Genomic DNA, 26,740 nt, shown 5'->3' with positions numbered 1-26,740 from the left:
ACAGTTACTGCTGGTGTTTCCAGATGTGCCCTCAATTAGAATAAAACACGGGCATAAAAACCAGCAGCAGGCGCGACGTGCACCGAGACACTTATCATGGTTTGTTGTTGTGAATCAGTGTGTAGTGAAATTGAGGAGCTTTCATTTCATTGACAGATGGTAGAGTTGCATTTGTATGGCTGCTTTAATGCGTGCTGTTTTTCTCCAAGTACAAAACGGTGAGGTCTCGTTGTATATGTGCTACCATATACCCCATTTCCGAGCCATAGAAGGAACTGAGCCCTAGCTCTGATATCATCCTTTTATCTCTCTGCAGCTGCACTCCTTTGTTCTGTACCAATATGTTCAAAGTTTTCCTTTGCAGCTCAGTTTTCCTTTAGCGTCAACTTTGAAGGAGTTTACTGATCAGCACCTGCTAAAATGTGCATCACTCTGGAGTCTTTGCAGTTTTGACCCGTCGCTCTTTTCACTGTGTTTCGCAGGAGATTAGAAACATGCACAACGAGCAGCTGATGGGCATCAGACGAGAGGAGGAGATGGAGATGTCTGATGATGATATGGAGGATGCCCCTGACAGCAAGGACTCTGAGGACTCAGGTATGCATATGCATCCACAGTTCAGCACTTCTGTCATCTTGACAGGAAGTACACTGATCACGATTTCCAAAGGATCAGCACAGAGACTGTTAAATAACTGAGGGAGACAGCTCTGTTTGACTGAAACGACAGTAATCATCCCCCGAGCATCTGACATCCCCGCATGAATACAAACACATTCAGACTACAGCAAGTTGCTGACAATATGCACGCTAGCCTGAGTTAATGTTGAACATAAGTGCTGAATGTCATTCACCTCAGTCCACCCCAGTGAATGTACACATAGGAGCATGTACATGTGCCAGTCCGTCCACATCTGCCAGCTGCCATCTAATTTCAGATTGGGGTATCACTGAAGTGCCATAATCTTCTGTTGCTCCCTCAAAGGAGGCTCTTTGTGTTTGCTGAAGCAACAAAAGTTAATGATGCTGCTAATCCCTCAAACCCCATAACAATAACCCAATAATTCTATAGTAGTCATTGGTGCAACATGCAGGGAACCACATGTGAGGCCTCTTCATCCCATGTTCTGTTCCTCTTCACGTCTCAGATGTGTGGTTTCTTCTTGGCTTTTAATCAGCCTGATCTCTGCCTTTTGCTAATATGACAGTATCTCTAATTAGCATGCAAATGTATGTAAATGCACTCGTCACTTCAGCCCCTTCTCTTTTGCAACCTTGCTGTTTAGCTATCATTAATTAGCATTGCTGTCAAAGACCTGTCATTTCACTCAATGCTGCAGGATTGGCTGAGGTGGCAGGTGTTAATGTGACACTTTTTCGTATTTGTGTTAACAGGCTGAGTGTTGCACCACACCCCCCCCCCCCCCCCCCTCACACACACACACACACACACACACACACACACACACACACACACTAACCTTTAAGCAAACGGGCATGTTTACACGTCAGCCGTCCCGGCTAAAAACACCTGTGTTATGACTGCAGCCTCTTAAAAAGGGAATCGATGCTCCGCATCTGACTCACGTACAGAATAGAAGGCAAAAGAGCCGCTTCTGTGCATGACTGTACACCCTAAGGTGTATGCCTACGTGCACACTCGCGGATATCTGCAGGTCGATAGCTTCGCCTGTTACGTAACAGAATCTGGCCGAGCAGTTGACATCTCCTCACACCAAGTTGATGAGGCTCTCAGATCAATACACTTCTCACCTCAAACCTTCATTTTGCTGGTAGGAAAGAGCACACACAAACCCAGCACGGACACACACACACACGCCCAGCAAGAGTTCATTAACACTGCCAACGGTCCTCCATGATAGACTGCAGGCAGCACTCGTGAACACCCACACAAAACCTAACAAGACATGCTTTCATGCACACACTCACTCACACAGGATGGGGCTTATCTCCCCAGTCCAGTCAGTGTGTTGCAGTTTCCCAAAGAGCTTCTGCTCGAGGCTTGCAGTAGGAGAGCAGAACTGATATCTTTGGAGCTAAGCAGATCTCATGGAATAATACCTCCTCCCAATCTGCTCTCTTTACTCAGTAGGTCAGGTCAAATGTCCAGTTGAGCTACTGGCTAGAACACTCTGGTATTATTACAGCTTTGAGTACATTAATATAAACTATAGGTGTTTGATCCCTGGACGTGGTATATAGAAGTGACAGTGCTCCACCAACTTGACAGCATTGTACTGTTGGACTTTGGGCCCTTTTGTGTTCGATAAAATGCTTGAAAAGTAGCTAAATATCATTTAAATTTGGTACCCAGTCTGCTTTCTAAAGGGGACCTACAATGTTTGTTTGCTTAACTACCTTTTCTGCTTTGGTTTAAGGGTAGGGGGGGAGGCAGCTGATCCTGGACAGATCAGCAGATTAGAATCACCAGTTAGCTTTACACACACATCTTTGGACTACTGGAGGGAACCAGAGTACCTGGAGAAACCTTGCACAGAAACAATGAGAGCATTCAAACACCATAAAGCGAGCCCACAGCTTACAGCAACCTTTTCTCCTGTGAGGACACTGAGCACCTCTGCCTTATGCTCATTTCCAAAGTCTTGTTTTCATTCGTGGACTCTAAAATTGTAGCTTTGCATCAGTAACAGTTTTGTAAAAATCTGTATTTATCTTATACTGTGGATTAGTGCAAACCCCTCAGCTTGGTTCAGTCACTGGTCTAAAACAAGCTGCTTTCATTCCCCTCCTCTTTCCTTTCCCAGCGTTTCTTTGATTTGCTACCCCTACTAAAAGCGTTTGAACAGGAATTGTTGGGGCAGTCTTTCACAGCTAGTGCTGCTCGCCTGATGTGGCCACATCAGTTTATCCAGTGTCATTGACATTTTACAGAGCCCAGAGTAGAAAATATGCCTCAAAGTAAACATTTAGAGCAGCCTGAGCTTTTGGCTCACAGGGATAACTTTCATATATATTGACCTCAGTGTTTAAAGGTTCTGCAGTGCTTAATGTAAGCATGCACTATTGTAACAGTACACAGAAAATAAGGAAAAGCATTATGGGTAGAAATGTAAAGTTTTCTCCAAGCTTTCCTCCCTGGGTCAGTTATAAAATCTCATATAGTGAACTTGTTCATCAGTCTGGATTTACTCCAAATGTGATGGGAGTTGTTTTTTCTTTTTAATATCTTGCCAAGGCGCTGTCATTCAACTTATGAAAGTGAAGGCGCCTCTGGTCCCAATTTCAAAATGTCTTTGAATGATATCCTCACTGTTAACCTGGAGACACAGCACTTTCTCAGTTGATCAAACATCATATGTGTTTTTGTTGCTATAAGCGGGGATTAAATTGGGATTTGTATGAGGTTCATAAGTGTGTAACTTATAACTGTGACGGGCAGAAAAATATTTCTGCATACGAAAGGTCCATATTGAAGTAAAAAGAAAGTTGAAGCATCAAACTTTAAAGATGGGAATTAATAATCATGGTCCAGCCTTTCTGATAATTACATCAAAAGGAAAATTCTTTATAGACATTATAAGTGATGTTTCACTGCTTTCAGTACTTTGTATTGAACAGTGTGCAAATGTAAGCTAACCCTGCTAGCAGTGGAACTTATTGGCTAGTAGGGCTGCCACGATTAGTCGACTAGTCACGATTACTTCGACTATCAAAATCGTCGACGACTGATTTAATAGTCGATGCGTCGTTTGAAGCTTTGTAAGATCCCAAAAGAAGCAGGAATAAGTAGTAGGATTTAAGAGTGTAATAACGGACTGAAACAGAAGATGGCAGCACTGCATGTACAAGGATGCCAGCTGCCGTTAAACCCCGAAGAAGAAGAAGCTGTGTCCCAGAATTCATAGCGCAGCCCACCTCAGTTTCCAACAATGGCGGCAGCTAGTTCGTTTTAATATTACTCTTATTATTCTTTCTGGGTCACAAAATAAACGTTTAACATATTTTCAGGCAAGAATGTAGCTGTGTAAACCTCAAATATCTGCTCAGTTTATCAAGACACCACATATTTTCAAAAACGCTCCGACGTTTTCGGAGACGTCTGTTACCCACTAGCTCGATAGCTAGCCGGGCGCTAGGCTAACTAGAGCCGTGAGAACACCGGACTCCCGGCAAATCATTTTCAAACCCACCGCTGTCTTTTGCTACCCAGGTTAAACATGATATATAAGTCACTTAGATAACTTAAAAATGTTATTGTTTAGCTTTTTTTAGTATTTTATTTGTTCCTGAGTAAATCGGTTTGGCTGAGATTAAAGTTATAGTTTTTACACAGCTGAATAAACATCAAGCAGACAGCTGATTATCAGAAGTGTGAGATGCTCGAGAATTTACTCCGGTGTCCTGTTATATTTTAGATAGCAAGGAGTTTACTTAACCGAAACAATCTGCATTAAAATTTAATAAACTATCATCTTGTCTTTATTTTTAGTTAGCACATACCTTAAACACTTAAAGCTGTAAGCTAATGATAGTTATATAAGAGCAGATGCTGCTGGTGCAATAAGCTGTATGTTTACGTCCAATGGATGATGATCTGATTAGTCGACTAATCGCAAAAATAATCGGTGATTAGTCTCGTCTGTGGCAGCCCTATTGGCTAGCTTATTGTAGCAACTGGCTAACTGAAATAGACTTTCATAGCAGTTTACTTTCATGAAAGGAAACTACAATAAGCTTCTGTGTCACTTTTCTGACCTATTTCTCTCCTTACCTTGAATCCATCTTCTCCTGGCATCTATTTTATCTGAATGAAAAAACAGACGAACCCACTGGGAGACCACACTTCATGCACACTACATTATTCAGTTCACTGTTAAACCCAATGGTTTGTTTGAAAATGTATTTTAGTCCTTGGCTGAATTATTAAGATAAAGAATTACATACATTGTTAAAGATAGATCTGTGAAGCTGGGTGTCCCCTGATGGCAGTGAAAAGTAAATGTGCCAGGATATAGCAGTGAGTTGTTGCCAGCCGTGATACTCTAGCTGGCATGATTTTCATCTTGTGAATCTGTATGTGTCTGTGTGTAGATGTGGCAAAATATTTCTCTGGCAAAACCTGCACCAAAGGGCGTGTCTGCCTCTGGATTTTAGCAGATCTGAAACTTTCCAGGTGTTCAGTTTAGATCAAAAAGAAGCCACATCTCAAAAATCACCGTAGCCTGATTGTGAACACAAAGTACTGTTTCGATAATATATTTATTACTAAATTAGATTTTTACCAATTATATATCAGAAACATAACACGTCGCAGGTAACACGATGCCATCACTACACGTTCTTTAGCCTTTTCTTCAACTTTATTTCTGAGATATCAGTTTTTGACCATTATTTCTGACCTTGATGCCTTTGTGCCTCAGCCATTATTGTTGGGTAGCTGAAGCCAGTCAGAGGTGTAAATCAAAGTGGTTGCAAACAGAAAATGCTTCATTATAGATTGTGTGTATTCCTGAAGTTGATCAAAGGACGGGTGGTATGTAAATTTAATGCCTATCGAAGTGAAAGAAATCCTCCAACTGCGAATAAAATAACAGTGGGTAAAATAATGGGATGTAAACCGAGCTTTCTGGAGCTTTAATGTCAGAAGCTTTGTAGATAAATGCCATCTTTTTTTGTCATGCTCTGTCCTAACTCTTTTGTTATCAATGCTCTAATAGTCACCTCCTGCTGTTGCCTCTGTGAATGAGGAGTGATGCAGTGATGACTGCACATGTCACTGTCAGAGGTGCAACCTTTACTATCTTGTTTGTTTTTTAATATATACGTTTTCAGAGAACAAACAGGTCGGGGAAAACTCAAGAGCACCGTATCAGAAGGGACACAGTAAAATGAGCCTTATCTCAACTAGAATTTGTATTGTTAGGGGTGTTAAATGAATGACCGGTGGCGATCCATGATCACCAGGATATTTAATTTTCTCTGTGTTTATTATGTAGGAGTTTCCCAAGCAGAGGCATTAAAGGAGGAGAACGACTCCCTACGCTGCCAGCTGGACGCCTACAGGAACGAGGTGGAGCTGCTAAAACAAGAACAAGGCAAAAATCAGCCAATTAGGAGCGAGGAGGACAACACTCACTCACAGCAGCTCAGCTTCCTGCAGCAGGCTCTACAAGGCATGCAGAAGGTGATGCTTATCGTCTACACAGACGCATACAGACACACTATTCTGTCCAACAGTGGGTTTAAGCTCCTATTGGTTCCTGTCTGCACTGGGTACTTTGTACCAACGAGGTCGCTCAGGTTAACTCGTTGAATTTTCTAAAACCGTCGCTGTCATTTATCCATGACCCAGCACTTTAGATGGTAACTAAGTGCTATTTGGGAGCACGTAGAGAAGCACAGTTGTCTGGAGCATCTGTGAAGAGCAGCTGAAAAATATTTTCAGTCTTACGGGAACACAACGGGTTTTATTTGGAACTGGAGAGCTCAGTGCTGCGATTCAAACAGCATATTCTTGGAACGAACCCAAGGCTATTAAAACCATTTCAGACCATTTAATCAAAAAAAGATATTGAAAAAACATTCTCGATTAGGATTTTAATGACATGAACTAGGTTTCAATCTAAAAGTTGCTGAATAACTTTTTACATTTCCTACTTTAAAAAGAAACCCATCTAAGTGTTTTAAAACATTTTCATGTCACGCTTGGACAGCACACACAGGATGCAACACTTTCTACCCCTCAGCTGTTGAGCTGATGGGGTTTTGTTGTCACCCACCCAAGTTTGTGAATGTGATAACTCGAAAACGAGGCGACGTAGGATTTTCAAATTCATACCACAGGTGCTTCTACTAAAAATCAAAGACGAGTTTGATGAAGTAAATCCGTTGGGCATTTTTCTTTGCCTTTAGACAATAATTCTGATGGCAAAAGAACCAAACGGGACAGGCAAAAGACGAGTTTGAATCTTGGTGACCTCAACCCCAAGGTCAAGGAGTGAGGTCAGGTTTTCTGAAAGATAGGAGGCTGAGGTGGTCAGTATTGTCAGAAAGCATGCACAGACAATTTTAGAGGTTCAAGTCTACAAAGTTGAGTTAATAGGCTCCTAAAATTCCAAAAATAATTTGAATTCATGCATCCTCACATGCAGGGTTATCTTTTCATGCACCTCTGGGCCCATTTTCATTCAGCTCATGTTTTACATCCCTACACAGAAGTGTTTTTTCTGGTCTCCTTGCACTTGTGCCTCCACAGTCATGCAGAGTTTCCACCTGGTTTCCAGATTGTGGAAAATTGCAGTCAGAACAGTCTGGGGACAAAGTGAAGGTGCAAAGTGACCCAGATCCCCTGGATCACCCTCCTGACCCTACACGCCGACAGTGTTGGGAAGGTTACTTTTAAAATGTATTCCATTACAGATTACAGAATACATGTCCCAAAATGTATTCTGTAACGTATTCCGTTACGTTACTCAATGAGAGTAACGTATTCTGAATACTTTGGATTACTTAATATATTATCATGCTGTTTACAACTACATGAATGTACTATTGCTGTGATTTATTACTGTTACTGAAGGTTCGCGGCTCCGAACCGTAGCAAAGGGACCTCTGGCTAATACGGTGGGTTCTGTGTCGGCTCGTAGCCGAAAACTAGCTTTACTTTGTTGTCTGGGTCAACTTTGCTAGCGAGAGACAGAGAGAGGCGTTGAAAGGCTGCTCCAACAGAACTTATTGGTTTTGGAGGAAAACACGAACACGGTGTACAGTCGAGTCTTAATAGCTTACTTACAACTGGGCTCGTCAGGCTCTCTTCTTGGCTGCAGTGGTTATTATTATATTTACATGCTTCCAGCTCCCGTTTCTGCTCGATGACAGCTCGTACTTTTCCTTTTTCTCCCTCCCTCGCTCACAGACACATAACGTGTATGGCAGTCCATTCTCCCTGCTGCACGGACTACACTGCCCATGATGCTACATTCTTTAGAGCTATACCTGTAGCATTCTGCCTGTTAGCTTAGCACAACAACAACAGGCGCTCTCTCACCCAGGAAACACGCAGAGAGAGAGCGTCACCCTGTAACCATGGCAACCGTAACGCTGCCGCCTGGAACAACAGAACGTAGCTGTCAAACAAAACCCAAACAGTCCTGACCCGCCACAATATGAAACAGGGAAGTACCGCCGTGTAATCCATTTATTTCAACAAAGTAACTGTATTCTAAATACCACCTTTTTAAACGGTAACTGTAACGGAATACAGTTACTCATATTTTGTATTTTAAATACGTAACGGCGGTACATGTATTGCGTTACTCCCCAACACTGCACGCCTACATGCTGGGTCATAGCTGAGGACTCAGCTCTCATCACCACTGTTGGTCCTCTACAAGGAATTGGCTTCAGTATTTTTTTTTTTGTTTTGGGGGAAAAAGCAGCTACACTGAAAGCTGTTTAAAAGTAAAGAAGATAATCTTTAAGACTATATTGGCTAAGTCATTTAAAGTTTTTATTATTTGTATGGGTTACTTATGGAGCCTTTTATTCTGGACCTTGAAAACAGCAGATGAGCAAACAGTTTCATAAGGTCTGTTGAGTAGTTCTGCAGCAAAATGGGGAAACAAGGACATACGTAAGTTCAATTAACTCTAATTCTGTTTCAGCAGTGTAAACCAGATCTGCTGATTAAGATCAAAAGGACCACTGAATATTATCTTAACTACTAAATCTTTACCTTACAGCTTAATAATCTTTCTAAATTTGAAATGAGCAGCCATAAGAGGTCAGAAATCCTTAAATTTGCCTTTACAACGCTAAAGTTTGACTCATTCTCGGTGTCTCAGGTAATGGAAATGATGATCAATTCATGTTTAGAAGAAGAAAAATCCATTAAACCCCCGCTGCTCGTTTCTGCTCACGGAGAGTAATTACCTTTCCAACTTACATGTCCCGTGGTGTGTTTATGAAAAGATTAGGTGAATGGATTAAATGAACTGGAAGGCGCTGCAATGGGATACCTCTCCTTTGACACGTTGTATTGCAGAGTCCCTCAGACTGAAAAGTAAACACAAATATCAGCACATACTGACAACCTCGTCTCGTGTTCTTGTGAATTATAGTGTAACAGACAAAGCACTGAGTGATGAGGAGGACCCCCCTCCAACAAGCCTTTGTGTTGAAAGGTGGATCTTTTTATCTTGTTCAGGAAGAAACGTCAGACAAATTGGACACAAATCTAGTCGTTAGCCTTCAAAGCTTCCTCAACACTGGTTCTTCTGGTACTCAAAGCAAGTATGAAATCCAAATGAGTGTTCTGATCAAGATCCTATTAAGAGTTTTTCTTCTATATTCATGCATATTCATTTTTGACTGAAATCTGCAAAATTATTCCTCTTGGACACGAGCAGGAGAGCAGAATTTTTCTTTCTGTAAAAATGTTTATTAATCATATAATTCACATCCATATCTAATTGCTTTTTTGTATTGAGCTGAAGTTCCAATTACCAGTATGGGGATTAGATGCTAAATATTAATGAACAAATGGCGTATTGTTCCTCTGCTTTCAGAGCAGGTTGATTATGAGGTTAGCGTTGTCACGGTTAGTTAGCTCACAGAGGCAGTGGCTTAATGTGCTCGCTTTTTTGTTTTTACAGCAACTGTTAAAAATGAGGGAAGAATTAAAACAGCGGGAGGCCGAGCTGGAGAAGAGTTTGGAGGAAAAACAACAGCTGAAGAATCAAGTGCAGAACCTGAAGGAAGGTCTCCAGAACCTGCAAAACGCACACGTGATGCAGGTAGGTGTGACAGACGTGCACGCTTTCACATGTGAGCGTTGCCATGGTGCATTTCATAGCAGAGGGAGTTTATTTGTTTGTTAGAACAGTTATTATTCTGCACTTTAATGGGAAAGAAATTAGTCCGAGGCCTTCGAGAAGTTTCAGTGCACAAAAGAAATTAAAGATGTAAATCATAAATAAATAAACAGCGAGGAATGGGAATGTTGCAGTGAGTAGTTTGGGGTTGAGAAAATCACTTTGAACTAGTTTAAAGCTTTTCTAAACTCATCAGGATCCCAAAATGACCACATTGGGTGGACTTTAAGAAAAACCAGTGTGCTCGACTGCAAACAAACAAACATTCAATGGTGGCTGAACCACAGAAATATCAAACTATATATGATATATATATGTCTCACAGTTACATGTATAAAGTATTTAATATCACAAGTCTGAAAAAAGAAATTGATGCACTTCAGCATGAATCGTGGCTCAAGAGTTGGGAGTTCGTCTTGTAATCGGAAGGTTGCTGGTTCAAGTCCCGGCTCCGACAGTCTGTCATTGTGTCCTTGGGCAAGACACTTCACCCGTTGCCTACTGGTGGTGGTGGTCAGAGGGCCCGGTGGCGCCAGTGTCCGGCAGCCTCGCCTCTGTCAGTGCGCCCCAGGGTGGCTGTGGCTACAATGTAGCTGCCATCACCAGTGTGTGAATGGATGGATGACTGGATGTGTAAAGCGCTTTGGGGTCCTTAGGGACAAAGTAAAGCTATACAAATACAGGCCATTTACCATTACCATGAATGGGGTCTTCAAAATATCAAAACTGGAAAAAAGGACAGACTGCAATGAGATTTCTGACTTTTACTGGAGGTTTCGTTCTCATTTTCCTCCCTGGAGTGTTTATTCATTTTTTAAACCACAGTATAATCAAGTTTTCATTTGTAATTTTCTCCAAAAATATTAATATTGCAGCTTTCATGTTCTAAGTAAAATGACATTTATGGATTCCCTCTGTTTATGTAATAGTAATGTGCCCTACTAAAAAACAAAAGAGCATTTTAACCAAAACCCATTTAAAGGACTGTGTGTCATTTGTGTAGTCAAACATTTCAGTTTCTGCAGGCGTCCATAGAAACAAACTGAGCTAGTAAATTATAGCTGCACCATATCTTCCATTTCCAGCTGCTTTCAGCTCTGATCACTTGATTTGTTAACTGAATATCAAAGTATAATAAAATTCTCTCACTTTCACCTTCTCTTAAGTGATGTTTGGAGGCATTATTTCCCCGTGTAAATGTAACAGACTGAGTGTAATTGTTCTCCATCTTCACATCATTTCGTCTCAACGGCAGCTTGTTGCTGACTGTAGAGCAGAAATCTGACCGTCGACATTAATTGTAAAACTAACTCGTGAGTTTCAGCCTCTGTTTTGTTTATTCGGTTCCACCATTTCTGCCTGTGCGTCGACTGTGCTCGCTATATCAAACGTTTGAAAAAAAATCAGTCCACAGCAAAGCTTGAACTAGATCACAACCTGGTATTCACTTAGTCCTTCTTTACAAATGTTCATATTGTTTTGGGGCCAAACTCAGACCTGCACAAGAAACTGAAATCTGTACAGCTGTGTACAAAAGCTTCAGAGAGGAAGCTGCACACGAATCACAAGCCTGACCTGCTGTAAATTTGGCCAGTGCCACTTTGAAGGTCACCGTCTTGTTCACTTCTGAACTGCTTTCAAGTGGGAATGCTATTTTTGGCTCTCTCATAGGAAGTGCTTCTTATGTATTCTTCCTCTTTAGAGTGTCAAAATGGGAATGTTTCGGGATCTAGATGAAGGGAGGCAAATTTGGCAATCTAGTGATCCGGGTTGTGTTTGTGCAGCCAACAAACTCCTCTGTTTTCTCCGCTGTGAACCAGCACACAGTGTCAGTTCCAGTTTTCTGAAGTTCCTCTGTCAGGCGCCTCAGGACAGGACAGTAAAAGTCCACATTAACAGTCTCACCCTGGGGAACCAACTCACGATGCACAACCCAGTGGGGGAAAAATGGGATTTGTCTGAGTGTTTTCTCACCTGAAGCGCCGCCTTAAGCCTTGGAAAGTTTGGATTCTACTGTGAATCCATATAGTATACAGTTTAAGTGATCAGAAGGCTTACAGCATAGGTGTCAAACTCTGGCCCGTGGGCCAAATTTGGCCCGCAGCCTAATTACATTTGGCCCGCGAAGCCATACCAAATTACTATTAGAGCTGGCCTGCCAGTATTATACAGTGCATGTACTGCTAATACTACAATTCCCAGAATGCTCTGTTGGCGTTTTGGCGCGTCAGTCATGACAGGACCCATTAGCACCCTCTCCTCTGTTGACCATAGTCATAGCAACCATGCAAACACTGCCATGCTACCATACCAAAATGGCAAAAAGAAGAACAGGAGCTTTCTGGACAGGTGATGAAAATCTGATAAATGCTAAAATTTAATTCAGAAGGCTGCAAATACATTTTTTATTTAAGAAATGAATTCCACTGATGTGTTATTTAATTGGAATTTTGATTTTGCATGTGTGCAATATTAAGTTATATATACGTTTATATAAGTTATATATATTGTTTAGTATTAAGCTTTGCTTGTTCCATATTCAGTTTTTCAGCAAAACGTGTTTGAGTCCATAAGAAGAGATTCATTCTTATATCTGGAGTGGGTGACAGCACACTGAACAGGATGCAGCATTATTTCACCAAAAACTGCGATCACTCTTAGCAAGCCTTGTTTTTCTTTTAAATAACTCCCTTAAGGCCAACTTTCCCCACGCACCCTCAACAGCATCCTGCCCAGTCGGGTACATTTAATCAGCCTCCACAGGCTCATCAATCATTATCTCTACATCCTTACTATCATAAAATGAAAACCTGCCCTTGCTGCCTCATTATACCAATGCTGAGTATTTCAAGGCCCTTATCGTTATCCAAGTAACATAGCTAGGTGTAAACAGAGTTTTTAAAAGCTCTCTGCAGAACATCCATGCCAGCAAGAAGATTACTGCCAAAATAAATACCTTCAGCCTTTAGGTTGTAACCTGTTTGTCTAACAGTAAGGCAGCGCCAGCAGCAAATCCCATCTCACCGTGCCCTCGTCTGCACCAGATAATGCAGTTTTTAAGGGTTTCTCTTCTGTGAGGCAGGCTGTCTAACATCTGAACTGTATGTTCTCACAACACCCGCATGACAAAAATACCAAAGAAATTAATTCTCTTTTTTAACTAGAAACACATTGAGCACAGTTGACCAAAGTCAAATGGTTTCTTCACTTCTCTGCAGCTGAGATTTTATGTCACGCCAACCACCAGCCTTACCCAGTCATGCGCTCTCTGTCCTGAACATTTTGTCCTTTGTGTCATGCATCTGCACCGGCATCACACAAAGCTGTTTTTCTCTCAGAGAGGCTGTAACTAACAGATCGCAGCGATGTCAGAGTACGGTCACCAGATTGGGGGATTTTACCTGCCAAATAGGAGCCACGTGGCCACACCTGCTGCTTTATTAATCTACATTGCTGTTTTTGGGCTGCTAGTAACAAAGTGCCTAAAGATGCAATTTCAAATTGATTCTTTGCTCAGTCGTCTGTGTTGACATAACACTGGCTCATCCCTTGAGTTAGGTGCCTTTGTAATGCTTGAGTGATTCATAGGTCAATGTTAAGTGGTTCCGCAAACAAACAAAAGCATTCTTCTGAAAGCGGTCGGGTACACGGACTGGAATAAAAATGAGTGAAACCTTTGAAAGACCTTCAGAAAGCCTTAAGAACTGTTGTTCAAGACCACTTAAAAAATACAAGAAAGTCTGGCTGCTTGGAAGCAAAATGCAAAGAGATGAGGAGAACAATGAATCTGATTTTCATTTCAGTTACATTTCAATTCAGTTTAAGCTCGCAGTGATGAGGAAAACAAGGTGATTTAGATAAAACAACTATTGTGGCGCTCTTAAAATGACTCTGTTTAGTAAATTTAGTATTTTTCCAAACTGAGTAACTGTGGTAAATGGTCATCTGAATATTGATCATTTCGCCACCATCGAGCAACCCTGCCTATCCCAAAAAAACACATTAGTTAAATGTGCTTCTTCCACTGAGACACATTTTTCCGTTTAATATTGATTCGTGTCAAGCTGTATTACTACACTGACAGACACACAATCCTCAATCTTATAAACAATTTCAGTTTTCATGGGTCATTTTTCTCTGCTGGCTGCGTCATGTTTACTAATGTTTCAGGTGTTGTCCCATGCGCCGAGTGCTAAAGTGCTTATGTTTGTTAATGTTCCTTCTCGCTCGCTATAATGAGAGAAATGGCTGTCATTAAAATGAGCCTCAGGTTAAATCGCCTATTAAATTGGATGATAATACAAACGAAAGGCTCTGAAACTATGTGGGGAGCCTCTGCGTGTGTTGTGTTAGCTCGGAGATAACAGGTTTCATGCGACGCGGAGCTGAGTTAGTCATTTGTTAACGGATCTCTTCTTCTTCCGATCAGCTGGGATGACAGGGTTGTCAATAGCTTGTTAAGGGTGATGGGTTTGATTAGAAATGTCCCTCCACAACTGTGAGCTCTGGGAAATATGCTAATTAAATTCTTGCATATGGGCAAACATGAATCATGAAAGACAGTCTCATTAAAGGGAGAAAGAGAAATCAATTTTGGGGTGTTGGTTTCTCCGAAGATTAGCAGGCAACGTAGGATGATTTGTCACGCCGAGGACATCGCTCATGCCATCAGTTCTTCTTCGCTGGTTCAGTCACTGTCCTTACTGTCAGCGAGCTGTCGCCACATATCACTTCACCAATGCAAGTGCAGGTCGTTGAAGCCATTAACCTTATTATTATGATCACAACAAACATCTTTATCATTTCTTTGTATGTATTTTATTGTCATCACTGAGAGTTTTCCATTGGGATTTATCGGCTGCTTTCCTTTGTGAGTAAATTCTATTCTATTCTATTCTATTCTATTCTATTCTAAAGGGGCATTTCACTGACTTAGTATCGCAAGTTACCACTTGTGAGACGATATAAATGATAAAGGCAGGACATTCAGACTTTCAGTACCTAATATAAGGAAAGCACTTCCCATTATGCAACTCAATAGTTTATTTTCACTGGGAACCTCCCACACTGTAAATGTAAACTCAGCATCACCCACAATTATTCCTCATGATAAAAAGCATAATTTAGAGCCAGAGATAAGGGTAGCAATCTAAAACCAATTCTAGTTGAGTCCCATCCATTTAATTGTATTCCTTGTAAGCTTGGCGGGTTTATCTGACAGTCTGACTTGTGGCGTTGGAGCTTTGCACACCTGAGTCAAATGCAAGCCTTTATTAAACACTGTTTTTCTGCTGTGTTTGGGTCCAGAAGACAGAATATTGATTATAAATCAGTAAAGAAATTGATGTGTATGTAGAACAGTCCATAATAAGTTATATCTAGCCATAAATGACTTTATTTGTAGTAACTGCTTTTCACGAGATGAAGGTGTCGGTGAGCTACAGTCGGTCTGTTTGACACTCTGACAGCTTCCGAAGCTCCTAAGTTTTATATTTTGGACTCGGTAACGTAGCAGGACAGTGATCCGAAACACACCAGCAAGTCCACCTTTGAATGGCTGAAAATATTAGTAAATAAACAAGCCCAAAATGAAGGTTTTGGAGTGGCCTAGTCAAAGTTTGGACTTCAATCTAATTAAATGCACAGACTGTACATCGTCCAGTATCACTGAATTTAACTATATGTGTAAAATGAAGAAAGCACCATAACAACAATCTAAAAAAAATGTCAAGAAGACTGAGAAAGTGCCTTATAAATGCAGTCAATTTACCATTTATTCCAGTATTTGAGTTTTACTCCACCCTCTGATCCACTTTTGAAAACCAGCTCGTTTTGAACATTCCTGCATCTGAAGTTGTTCTGTTGTTCGTCCATTAAATTGATTTTTGTGTCACTTTAATGAATTAAACACGTAGTTTAAATTAAATTATGTATACATAGCCCACAAGGCTGTTCAGTTTCCCAGACATCATGGTGAAGTCTTCAAACGGTTTATGCCCTTCAACCAAGAATCACCAAAACCATCAGTGTGCTGCAATAAAAGACAGCAACATGCATTCAGTCCTCACACCTGACAAGCTGTTTCTTTTCTTTGTGTTTCTCTAAGCTGATCATTTAGCAGGTCTGCTGTCGATTACTTTGCTGTCGATGGACTAACGTATCATTAGAGCTGTTTCATATTCCAGAAAAATCAGGACGCACACTGTTACATATTTAATAGCAGACTTGTTTGTGCCAGTTTTGACTCAGGAAGAGTTAATTACATCCATATGGAGTTTACAGTCTTAGCTTTTCTCGTTTCTTCACAATCAGCTCATATCTGGACATTATTCTAAAAATAAACAACTCTGAGACCTCCCTCCTCCCTGTCTGCATACATCGGTGCCTGGCTTGTTTCTCAGTCTGTTATTCTTCATATGTTTCTAATGTGCTACAGCTGGAGATGTCGAAGCAAGACGACAGAGGAAGCGAGGAGAGCGCTAATCAAAGCAGCGTAAGTGGAGAAAAATGCTCCTCAGTCCTCCACATATTGTTTTGTCCTCATTCTCCCTTTCTTCTTCTTGTTTTCCTTCTCCTCCTCCTCCTGATTTCCCCTCTCTCCTCTTCCAATGACATGACAGATCATTACGGGCCAAACTAGTTCACTGCAACTGCATTTGTCATTTAATAAATCACCCAGACATAAGTGGGCTAGGAAATAAAGCAGTCATAAAGTCAAAACGGCTTGCACATGTGCATATGTCTACACACCCACACACCAAGACACTCACAGGGTGTTATGGATGGATTAAAAAAAAGGCCACCAGAGATCCCACTCTAGAAGTGGGAATGGTACGCACCGTACTATGTAGAACAACAAACACAGACAGAATCTCTTCTGTCACGCTGCCTCTTTTCTGCCACCTGTCAGAGATCTGAAACAAGCAGCTTGATCGTTCGCCTTCCAAGTCTCTTCCCCTCTATTTGTTCTTTTCAAACTCGTCTCCTCTTCTGTCATTGTGTATGTGCGAGACACGCTTCCCTCTATTAGAAATATAGCTGCTGGCTGAATATCCTCCCTCGCCTCATTATCCCCTTCCTCATTCATTATCCCCGTTTTCATTGTCTCTCTGGATTGACATGTTGGTGGTGAAACTTTCCGGTGTGCTCGTCGCACTTATTTGTGCATGATTGTCTTTTTATTGTGTCCCATGCATCAGCCTAAATTTGAATTTGTTTACATTACGCAAGATAACTCAGTCAAACAGTGCCAGCGGCTGTCTGCAGACTGATTTATGCTAACCGTGCGTGTGTTATGTGCACGTGTAGGAAGCCACAGCATCGACGGTGGTGTCCTGCAGTCAGGAGAAGGAAGGTCCCACAGAGAGGAATCCACCGAGTCCTGTCCACTCCGAGAGGGAAGCTCTGCTAGTTGGTACGCTGACACTCTGGCTTCTTCCCAGCACTCTCACTGAGACATTTCTTAACCCATGAACTGCTCAGCGGTAGGCCCGCGCCCTTCTGTGTGCAGTTTGCATCCTCTCCCCACGCTTCCTCCGGGAGCTCTGGTTTCTCATCAAAACATGCAAAGTAAATTGTCTTTTCACTGTGCCCTTTACCAAAACACACGCTTACAGCTACATTTGATCCCTGGCTCCTGGTTACATTCAAATGCCTCTTTCTCCAGAAATGTGTGTTTCGTATATGCAGAGTTTATTACTATAACACACACCTTACTCGAGCTGCCCTCAGCATTCATGGCCCTGCACCTGCACACAAAGTGTCAGAGTGCTTTGAGGACAGAAAATAGGAAGTTTTGGATAAAGATTCAGAAACACCAAACATGGGAAGTCTGGATGCTGCACCAACCGCTGCATTTATGGCTTATGGGAAAAAAAGGATGACGACTTCCTTGCAACAAGTAAAAATCAAGGGTTGCAAATAGTTGCCGTGACCAGCTGCTTTCAACTGCTTAAGATTGAAATGCGATGGCACAGGTTGCCTGGTAGGAGGCAACATGTCTCCAAACAGTTGCACTCTTCCTTAGACTGACTGCAGTCACACTCAGACAGATTGGCTGAGGTTTGCAAATAATGATCAACTATGAGATTTAACTCTGATGGTTGCATTCTGGTTATAATCTTATTGAAAGACACAGTGCCTGTCACTGTGCAGGTAAATCACCATCCTGCAGCTACTTTTTAACTATTTCTGAATTCCATTTTTAATCTAAAGGTTAAAAGATTCAGAAACACCAAACATGGGAAGTCTGAATGCTGCACCAACCGCTGCATTTATGGCTTATGGGGAAAAAAGGATGACGACTTCCTTGCAACAAGTAAAAATCAAGGGTTGCATTGTTTTTCATTTTTGGTGACCAATTCCAAATAGTTGCTGTGACCAGCTGCTTTCAACTGCTTAAGATTGAAATGCGATGGCACAGGTTACCTGGTGGGAGGCAACATTTCTCCAAACAGTTGCACTCTTCCTCAGACTGACTGCAGTCACACTTGGACAGATTGGCTGAGGTTTGCAAATAATGATCAACTATGAGATTTAACTCTGATGGTTGCCAACTGGCTGCATCCTGGTTATAATCTTATTGAAAGGTTCCACAGTACCTGTCACTGTGCAGGTAAATCACCATCCTGCAGCTACTTTGTAACTATTTCTGAATTCCATTTTTTAATCTAGGAGTTTGGCAACAATCTTGCAAGTTTGTCTCTCGGTCTCCAACCACTGTTTTCATTAGTGTGACTGTAGCTTCAAAGGTTTCCTTTCTATAGAGCGATCACCTGTTTTTGGAATTGCCTCATGGAACATTTTAGATTAGATTAGATGAAACTTTATTAATCCCTCGGGTGGGTTCCTCCGGGAAATTCAGTCAGTCAGTTTTACAGAAACTTTTAATGTTCAAGTGTTGTTTATATTTGTTGGCTTGTTTCTTCAGGTACTTGATAGTTGTGTCAGCTTTCAGACGTAATACTTATACAATTCTTAGAAAGAAATGTGGTGTGCAGCAGTGTCTGTTCCTTTCTGGAAGTGAAAATCACCATTTGTCATCTTTTATGGTCTCATCAATGTAACGATCATGAGCTCTGACTCGAGCACATTCTGGTAATCTACACACACGCAGAGAGTGGGTGCATACTGCTCCAGCAAATGTCTGCTGTCAGTTGGAGAAGGTGTTTATTGGCTGGTTTTTAAGGTGAATAAGCATAGACAGCAAAACGATTGTAGTGGGCGAATTGTTGCAAATAAATCATCGTGAATTTTAACTTGGTGTGCGATCTAAATGCACCATTAGATTCTCAGTCGGTCTCTTAATCATTGTCAGTGGAGCAGCTCCAGACGAGCACACTGTTTGTGTTCACGTATCGATTGACCTCCTGCAGGTGACAAAAATGAAGTCTTGGAATAGTTTTCCTCTAAAAAGACTCTAATGTTTATTATATTTTTGCTTCGGTGTTTGACCCAGCAGCAATCATTGTTGCTTTCACTTTTTTTTTTTGTTATTGTTGTTTGTTTTTTACTTCTTTTTTTTCAAATCAGGGTACCTCAGTGCTGCACAGGTGATTTGTAAACAGAGGTGGAGGATTACCTCTCTCCTGGCCCTGTCTGTGAGCTGATAGCAGATGGTATGTTTGAGCTCGGGGAGAGTTGGGCTTTGATGAGAGACAACGGCATCAAAGCCACCATTAAACACTCTCTCTAATCTGGAGCCACAATGTACAAGAGGCTCTTAACAGTAGTGGGACTCTGGGAGACGCCACTCGAAGCGCAGTCAGAGGACAGGAGAAAGAGTCAGATAAAGTGGCGTTGTGAACGTACTTGTGTAGTTCATCGACGTTTTATGGGTGACAGGAGGTTTGTGACATGGCTCTGTGTTAACATCTTCCCACGATTTGTTTGTCCTACCTCAGGGATCATTTCAACGTTCCTGCACGTCCACCCGTTTGGAGCCAGCATCGAGTACATCTGTTCATACCTGCAGCGTTTGGACACCAAGGTAACAGACTCGCACGAATCAAAACTTCTTCTGTGGATTATATGCAGCTGTACTGGCAGCGTGTCTCTTTCCTGTATAGCACTGATGTATGTGGCCCTGCTGTGCCATCAACACAAGCTGTATTGCTTTTAGAGCAATTTGACAATACAAATATTTGTTTTCTCCCCAAGAGATCGGTGAGAGGAATGATAACACGTGTCTGTCCAAACAGATTTCCACAGCGCTGTGTTTTAGCCCACTCTGGTATTTAGCAACATTTCTTTTGTCTTTGACTTGAACTGAGAGCTTGTTGTTTTAACATATATGGGGGTTTTTTTTCATTAGCCATGTAAATGCTTCCCTGTAAGTTCAAATGTGTAGATTTAGATGTTGTAAGACGCCTGGGTCACGTGAGTGGCTTCCTATATCCGCTGGGCTCCTTTTGTCATTTAAAGGTTTGCTGGTGTTTTCCAGCAGTGACGACATGTTCACACCAACACATCTAAAAACTAATTTCCACACTGCTCATTCTTCTTTTCCTTCTAAATGCGTACAGCTTGATATTTATTATTATTATAATGTTTAATGTTTTGTTAAATATAGAAAAATGTTGTGAGCTAACTAGGGATGGGTACCGGTATCCGGTGCCATCTGACGTAAACGGTAGTAACCAGACCGAAAAGCAGCGCACATTTTGGTGCTTTTTTTTCCTGAGCTGTGATACACTTTAGATTCTAGCCAATCATTTTACGTTTCCGAGGATAGTAGGCGGGTCCAGGTACGTACGTTCTTTTAGAGCAGAGCTACAGATTAAAAATGTCCAAGGCGAAGCGGTCAAAGTCTGGCTGTACTTCACAGCAAAAGATGCAAACTCAGCAGCTGCAACAAGTGCTTTAAGCTGATACTGTGATACTGTCAAAGGAGGTAACACCTCAAATCTGATGAAACACCTGGCGACGCATAGCGTTTTTTTTAAAAGCCGAGAAATGCGCCGTATTTGATAGCTTGCTGCGAGACCTCACACCGAGCACATCTACTGCGGGTGTGGTGCCTGTTATCAGACCCGGAGTTAGCAACATCCCCCAAAAACCCGAAGAGGAGAGTCCTGGCCCCTAGCCCTGCCAGTGTAGCAGAAATGATGAGGATGATGATGCAGCAGCAGCCGTTCTTCTCTGCGTGAGTAGCTTAATGTTGTTCGTGTGTAATTTACGTTGAGTAGGCTAACCACGTTATTACATTAATGCATGTAAGGTGAACTAGCAAACATCATCATAGCTACATGCGGCTGTCTTCTTGTTTGATGGCAGATACTCCCTTCACCCTGGACAAAAAGGCTAAAATGACCAAAGAAAAAGTGGAAAACAGTTAAACATGAGAGGTTTTTGGACAAAGTTTGTGTTTTTTCCATTGTTTAAGCTGCTTCCAGCCAAGAGTGATACCATATATGCCCCATAGCTGCAGAAAAGGCTAACATTGTTATCTTTTTACAAAAAAAACAGCTGAACATGAGAGGTTTTTGGAAAAATTTTGTGTTCTTCATTCTTTAAGCACCGGTTTGAGCACCGTTTAAGCACCGGCACCGTTTCAAAAGTACCGGTTTGGTACTGGTATCGGATAAAACCTAAACGATACCCATCCCTAGAGCTAACTGTGGCTTTTGACACTGTTTTGGAAAGGTCTCTTGGAAAAGAGACACTCCACGTTTACTGAGAAAAATACATAACCAGTCACAGTAAACATCAGACTGTGAAGGCCACTTGAGTACAATGAGCTCATTGACATCTTCAGGACACCGATGCATGAGTTTATTTGAGCTTTGTGAGATGGCTCATTGTTCTGCTGGAGCAGCCATCAGAGAAATGACTGGATGTGCATTAAGTTGCTGCCGTGCAATTGGCTGATTTAATATTTGCATTAAAAAGCAGTTGAAGGAGTGTACCTAATAATTTGGTGAAAATGGTTTTCAAGCAAGTTTAACTTTAACAGTTTCACTTTTCTATATGTGGACTTCAAACATGTCTACTCATATCTGGCTTGTTGTGACTTTTCCTGATGCGGGAACGTATTAAAAGTAGATCCTTCTTCATGTCACTTGAAGCCAGACGCCGCCCAATCCTCACACATCCTCAGCTTCCACTCTGTCCGCCGAGGCTATTCCATCCCCATCTTCCCGACGAGGCGTTTTAGACACATTATCGCTCTTCACTGCCACTTATATGAGGCTTTCAAGATGCCAACTTTCAGTGTCACCTCCAAAAACGCAACACTAAGATTAATGGCCACTTCTCCTCTCCGCCCCAACAAGAAGACCTTCAGGGGGGAAAAATGGCAGCCAATCCCTTTATATTCCCAGGCGCTGAGCAAACATTAAACCCTTTTCAGACAACTTATCATTTAGTAGAATTAATTGGCAAAAATGCGGATGTCTCAAGCGCATCGACGTGGCTGCCCCGAGAAATGAGTGTTCTCTGTAGCAACTCTTTAAATATGCTCCTCACCAGCCTGACTCACTCTCACACATGCAAAGAGTGTGACGGACTTCTCTGATGCCTTTTGGGGATTTTTTTGTCTTGAGTGTGTTTTAATGTGAGCGGACGCCCACGCTTGTCTGTCTGTGTGCGTCTGAGTTTGCCTGTGCATCTGTTGTTCCCACACAGACTCTTCGCTACACACATTAAGCAGCCCACAGAGTTTTGTCAATATCACCGGCTGGACTCACCAACAACGAGTCCAATCCTCTCTCCTTATCTGGTCGCTCCACACACACAATCACGCACGGCTTCATTGTGTGTAATGACACTCTAGTCCTATCTCCGTGATGGCTCTTAATGCGTCCTGACATGAGTGCAGCTCTTAAACAATCTACTTATTAATTCAAGTCACTGTGGGATGTTTACAGCAGCTTGTACAGTGAATCTTGGCAGCGTCACCTCAGGATTTAGGTTGACTGATCCTCAGCCCACCCGTGTGACTGAACGTGTAGAGGAGGTGTGGATGTTATGAACAACTCACTGGGTGACCCAACAAGAGCTGCTGATAAGCATTTTTCTCTCTGCCTTAAAAGATGGTTCCACTGAAGACAAAGTCAATTGAAAAGCATGAGTACACTTTCTCACTAATGGGTTTGACTAAAATGTTTGTGATTCAGTTGTGAAGTTATAATTATGGGCTAAGTATATTTGTCATCTGTGCCGAGTTTGATGTGCGTCGTTGTGCAAATATAACTGAAAATGAGCTCAAAGACAAGCCTGAAGTTTTGAGCACTACATTAAGGGGATCCAGAGATTCTGTTAAGCCGTAGAAAGCATGGTTTGGGGTCAACTCGCCCCCTTTTGCAATAGAGGTGGGAATCACCATACATCCCTCGATACGATATTATCACAATACTTAACGCACGATACGATATTATTGCAATTTTTTAAAATATTTTGCGATATTCAGATTCTGTACATAAAGGTAAACTTTATCAATATTCATTTTCTCTAATATCAAAGTCTCACACTCAGTCTTTCTCTCATTTCAGTTTGATTGTTGACAAACTGAACGGTTTGTATTACAGTCTAGTCCAACTTAACTGAATCAACCATCTGGTACAATTATAGCTATTCTGAACTATGCAGTTTATGAAAACTATGCAGCCCCTTCAGCAACTGAAGAATTTGAAAGTAAATTCAAACAAAATATAATTTTACATTAAATAAAAAAGTTTTAAACTTAATTAAAATAAAACATGTCTTAAATTAAAATAAGTAAACTGTCATGTTTATTGCTGCCATAAAACAAGTTAAACACATTTGGACAGTGAAGGAATGTCAGGATTCTTGCTCAGAAAAAGGATCAACATGCTCTGAAGTCAGAGCACAAAAACCTTTTTGTAACAAAATATCGATTTCTGCTGTCCCTGTATCCATACATTATTAGAAACAAAATATCACCATGCTACACAGTATCCATTTTTCCCCCACCCCTATTTTGCAGTGTGCAGACGACACAAAATCAGCCCGATAATCACCAGATCCAGATGAAATCGGGTGTTGGTTGATGTCTGGAACAAAGATGGGCATCATGCATGAAAATTGATCACATTATCTTGCATAATATGTCGTAATGAGTACCGACACTGCATCTGGGACTTCTCGCGGCTCTCCTGACAAAAAGCCTAGAACATGAGAAACTTCTTCAGCGCACTTCTGTGAGGTTAAGCAATATGAGCACACAGCTGTTCAGTTTCTTCTACATTAGAAGACGGTTTCCAAAGGCCGCACACATGTAAAGAAAGACGGTCCCTATAAACGGGGAGCAATGCAGTCCGTCTCACACTCACGAGAAGGTCAAGATTTTATTATTCTAGCATGCGTAATTTGACGCGCCGCCCATCGTAACAGATGAAAATAGCTGCTCTGAATGATTTATCCTTCGTCCTATAATGAAACTTTTCCATTACCGTTAAAACATTTCTAGGATGACAATGTCTCCATCCGCAGGATACCATGAGTCACTGAATAGTTTGAGTAGGAAAGAGATATGAATCACATGCTACGCTGTGCAACCACCAGATTTAAGCCCAGGTGAATATGAGAGATTCTGAGGCCAACGTCTCCCACATTATAATTAAAACACCAAGAGAGCCTTGAGTACATTTTGGGAGCTTGCAGAATCAGTACCAGGATTGATTAAAGATGTTCTTACGGCATATGGACGCCGTCAACTTACCAGCTTGCAATTTGGTACAAATCTGTAAAATAGTAAGTTAGAAAGATTGCAATTAAAAAAAAAAAAATTTAAAAAAACCTTTTTGTTGGTTAAGTCAAGCATTGAGTTCTTCAGCTAATGAGTCTGTACGGCAGTGACAGGAGAAGGCAAAGCTGCGTTTTGTCACACAAAGGTTCCCACTCCCACAAAGTTTTCAAAGGTAGCAAAGATCTTAAACTCCTCTAAGTCAGTGAAGGACAGTCAGGACGCGGCTGTGATAGATTATCTCCACCAGCAGGACTCTTGACTAGCTGTAGTTTCTTAATGTTTTTCCTGTAAAACCCCCCCAAAAAAGCACATCACTATAATTAAGTCTGGAGGAGATAAAGACCTGAATGACCTTCCTCAGGTCTGCTAACAAGAGGAATGAACCGACCATGGTCACATGATGATTAAAACACAGTTGCACCGCTTACTTCAATGCCATGAGCAGACTTTGACAGTTTTAAGTTAAAATATTTTTTTAAATGATTTTAAATCAAAAAATAAATCAAGAGGTTTTAATTGTAGTGATAAGCTGTCCATCAAGATGTGATGTAATTAATAGTTCCACTGCTTAACTCCAACATCTGGCTCCTAATAACTGTGTAAGTGTTTTATCTCATGTAAGGAAAGTCAAAACAGGATTCTAAGAGAGTCGAGTGACGTCACAACAGGTCAGTGGGACAGTAGCTGATATGACCTGTGGTCTGGTGCTGGTTCCTCAGAGGTTTTACTACTTTCAAGTGTGATTTGTGCAAAAATACCTTTTTTTAATGAATGTGATTGTGTCGTGCACAGGTGCAGATAGATATGTCTTAGACAATGTGGGCTTATAACCTGTACCTGTGTTTGCAGATCAACCCCACCGAGGTGGAGTCTCTTCTCTCTCGGCTGCCCTGCACCTTCAGACAGGAGCTAACTGGTGTCGGAGCCAGTCTAGAGAAACGCTGGAACTTCTGCGGCTTTCAGGGCATCAAGAGCACGTAGAGACCGCCGGCGGCACTTGTGGAGGAGAAAACAGGCGGACGAGGCAACACTGAGATACTGTAGACATGTGACAGAAACCATGTAAAGTCCACAGCTATCAAAGACCGGACTGCGCCTGCCTGTACGAGGACACAGCAGACTGAGCACGGATCAGAGAGGAAAGTTAACAGCATTTCAGGGACTCTGTGTGGGTGGCAGAGACGTGAAAATGCTGCATTTCCATGGTTACAGTAGTGTTGACACCAAGCCCCGGTGATGCAGTCTTCATGAGCTTGAACTCAGTTTCTCGATGTCGGCTAAATATTTTTAGACGCGATGACTCCCCGCGAGTCGCAGAACAGCACCGATTCCTACAGTCACTGGATTATTCTGTCGTTTTTTGCCCACAGGGGGCGGGGCATTGTGATTTCAAAGCCCACAGTTGGCTCTGTGCGGTGTCAGTGTGGGCCCGGTCCACAGGGCTACACTGGGAGGTAATCAGGGTACGCCTGAACACTTCAACCCTCCCTCTCTTCTCTTTTTTGCTGTTCCTGGTTTGTAACATAGATCAAAAAATAGATATATTTCTTCATTTTCTGTAAAGGCGGTTAACAGTTGCATAGAATCATTTGTTGTAATACACTGTAAATGCTTGGATGATATTTTTGATTATAAAAAAGATGTTTGAGTATACATAAATGAGTCTGTTTATTTTTATATATGTGTCAATGAAGGTTAGCAGGGTTAGGGTTGTACATATAGTACATTATAAGTATTATTTTGAGCCAAGGAGTATAATAAGGATTATAAATTCTCTATGCCATTACAGATATGTAGAAAACATAAAAATGTGTGTCTTTTAAATCCCTAAACCTTTCTGATTTCTCACTGTTTACTCACAGATCTCAACAGGATCAGTTTAGGTTGCAGATTAGGAACTTCTACATGCAAAGTATGATATGAAACGATTCGTGAACATGTTACATTGAGAGTGTATATCTTAATCTTACCGTGTTTAATCCACATGGAAAGGTTAGATCACAGCCCGCTGTGTCAGCTCGTCCAAAAAGAGCCTCACAAACTCTGGTGATAAGTGATCCGGCTTCTGGTTCCAGTGCTGATACGTTTTGACACACCGTTGAAAATATCAGAAAAATGTGGATACACAGAATTGATGTAAATTTGGAAATTTTGCATGTTTAATACTTTCTCCCGTTTAT

The 26,740-nt window shown here is 41.6% G+C and overlaps 1 protein-coding gene across 6 annotated transcripts in view; it reads left to right on the top strand.

Annotated features, from left to right (window-relative positions):
• The window catches only part of enox2 (ecto-NOX disulfide-thiol exchanger 2), a 199,959-nt gene extending 173,746 nt beyond the window's left edge, over positions 1 to 26,213 (top strand). For all 6 annotated transcript variants that reach the window (XM_087851780.1, XM_087851784.1, XM_087851781.1 and 3 more), the window contains 7 exons: positions 483 to 597; positions 5,978 to 6,165; positions 9,635 to 9,775; positions 16,290 to 16,346; positions 17,162 to 17,267; positions 19,756 to 19,841; positions 25,410 to 26,213. In XM_087851780.1, coding sequence (XP_087707906.1) covers positions 483 to 597; positions 5,978 to 6,165; positions 9,635 to 9,775; positions 16,290 to 16,346; positions 17,162 to 17,267; positions 19,756 to 19,841; positions 25,410 to 25,541 — 825 coding nt within the window. In that variant the 3' untranslated portion in view covers positions 25,542 to 26,213. The remainder of the gene's footprint in view (positions 1 to 482; positions 598 to 5,977; positions 6,166 to 9,634; positions 9,776 to 16,289; positions 16,347 to 17,161; positions 17,268 to 19,755; positions 19,842 to 25,409) is intronic.
• Positions 26,214 to 26,740: the final 527 nt, after the last annotated feature.

The sequence above is a fragment of the Neolamprologus brichardi genome, chromosome 2, assembly GCF_056152115.1.
Source record: "Neolamprologus brichardi isolate AB-2024 chromosome 2, ASM5615211v1, whole genome shotgun sequence".
Taxonomy (NCBI): domain Eukaryota; kingdom Metazoa; phylum Chordata; class Actinopteri; order Cichliformes; family Cichlidae; genus Neolamprologus; species Neolamprologus brichardi.
Note: the sequence above shows the minus strand (reverse complement) of the source record. Positions and strands in the feature narration are given on the sequence as shown.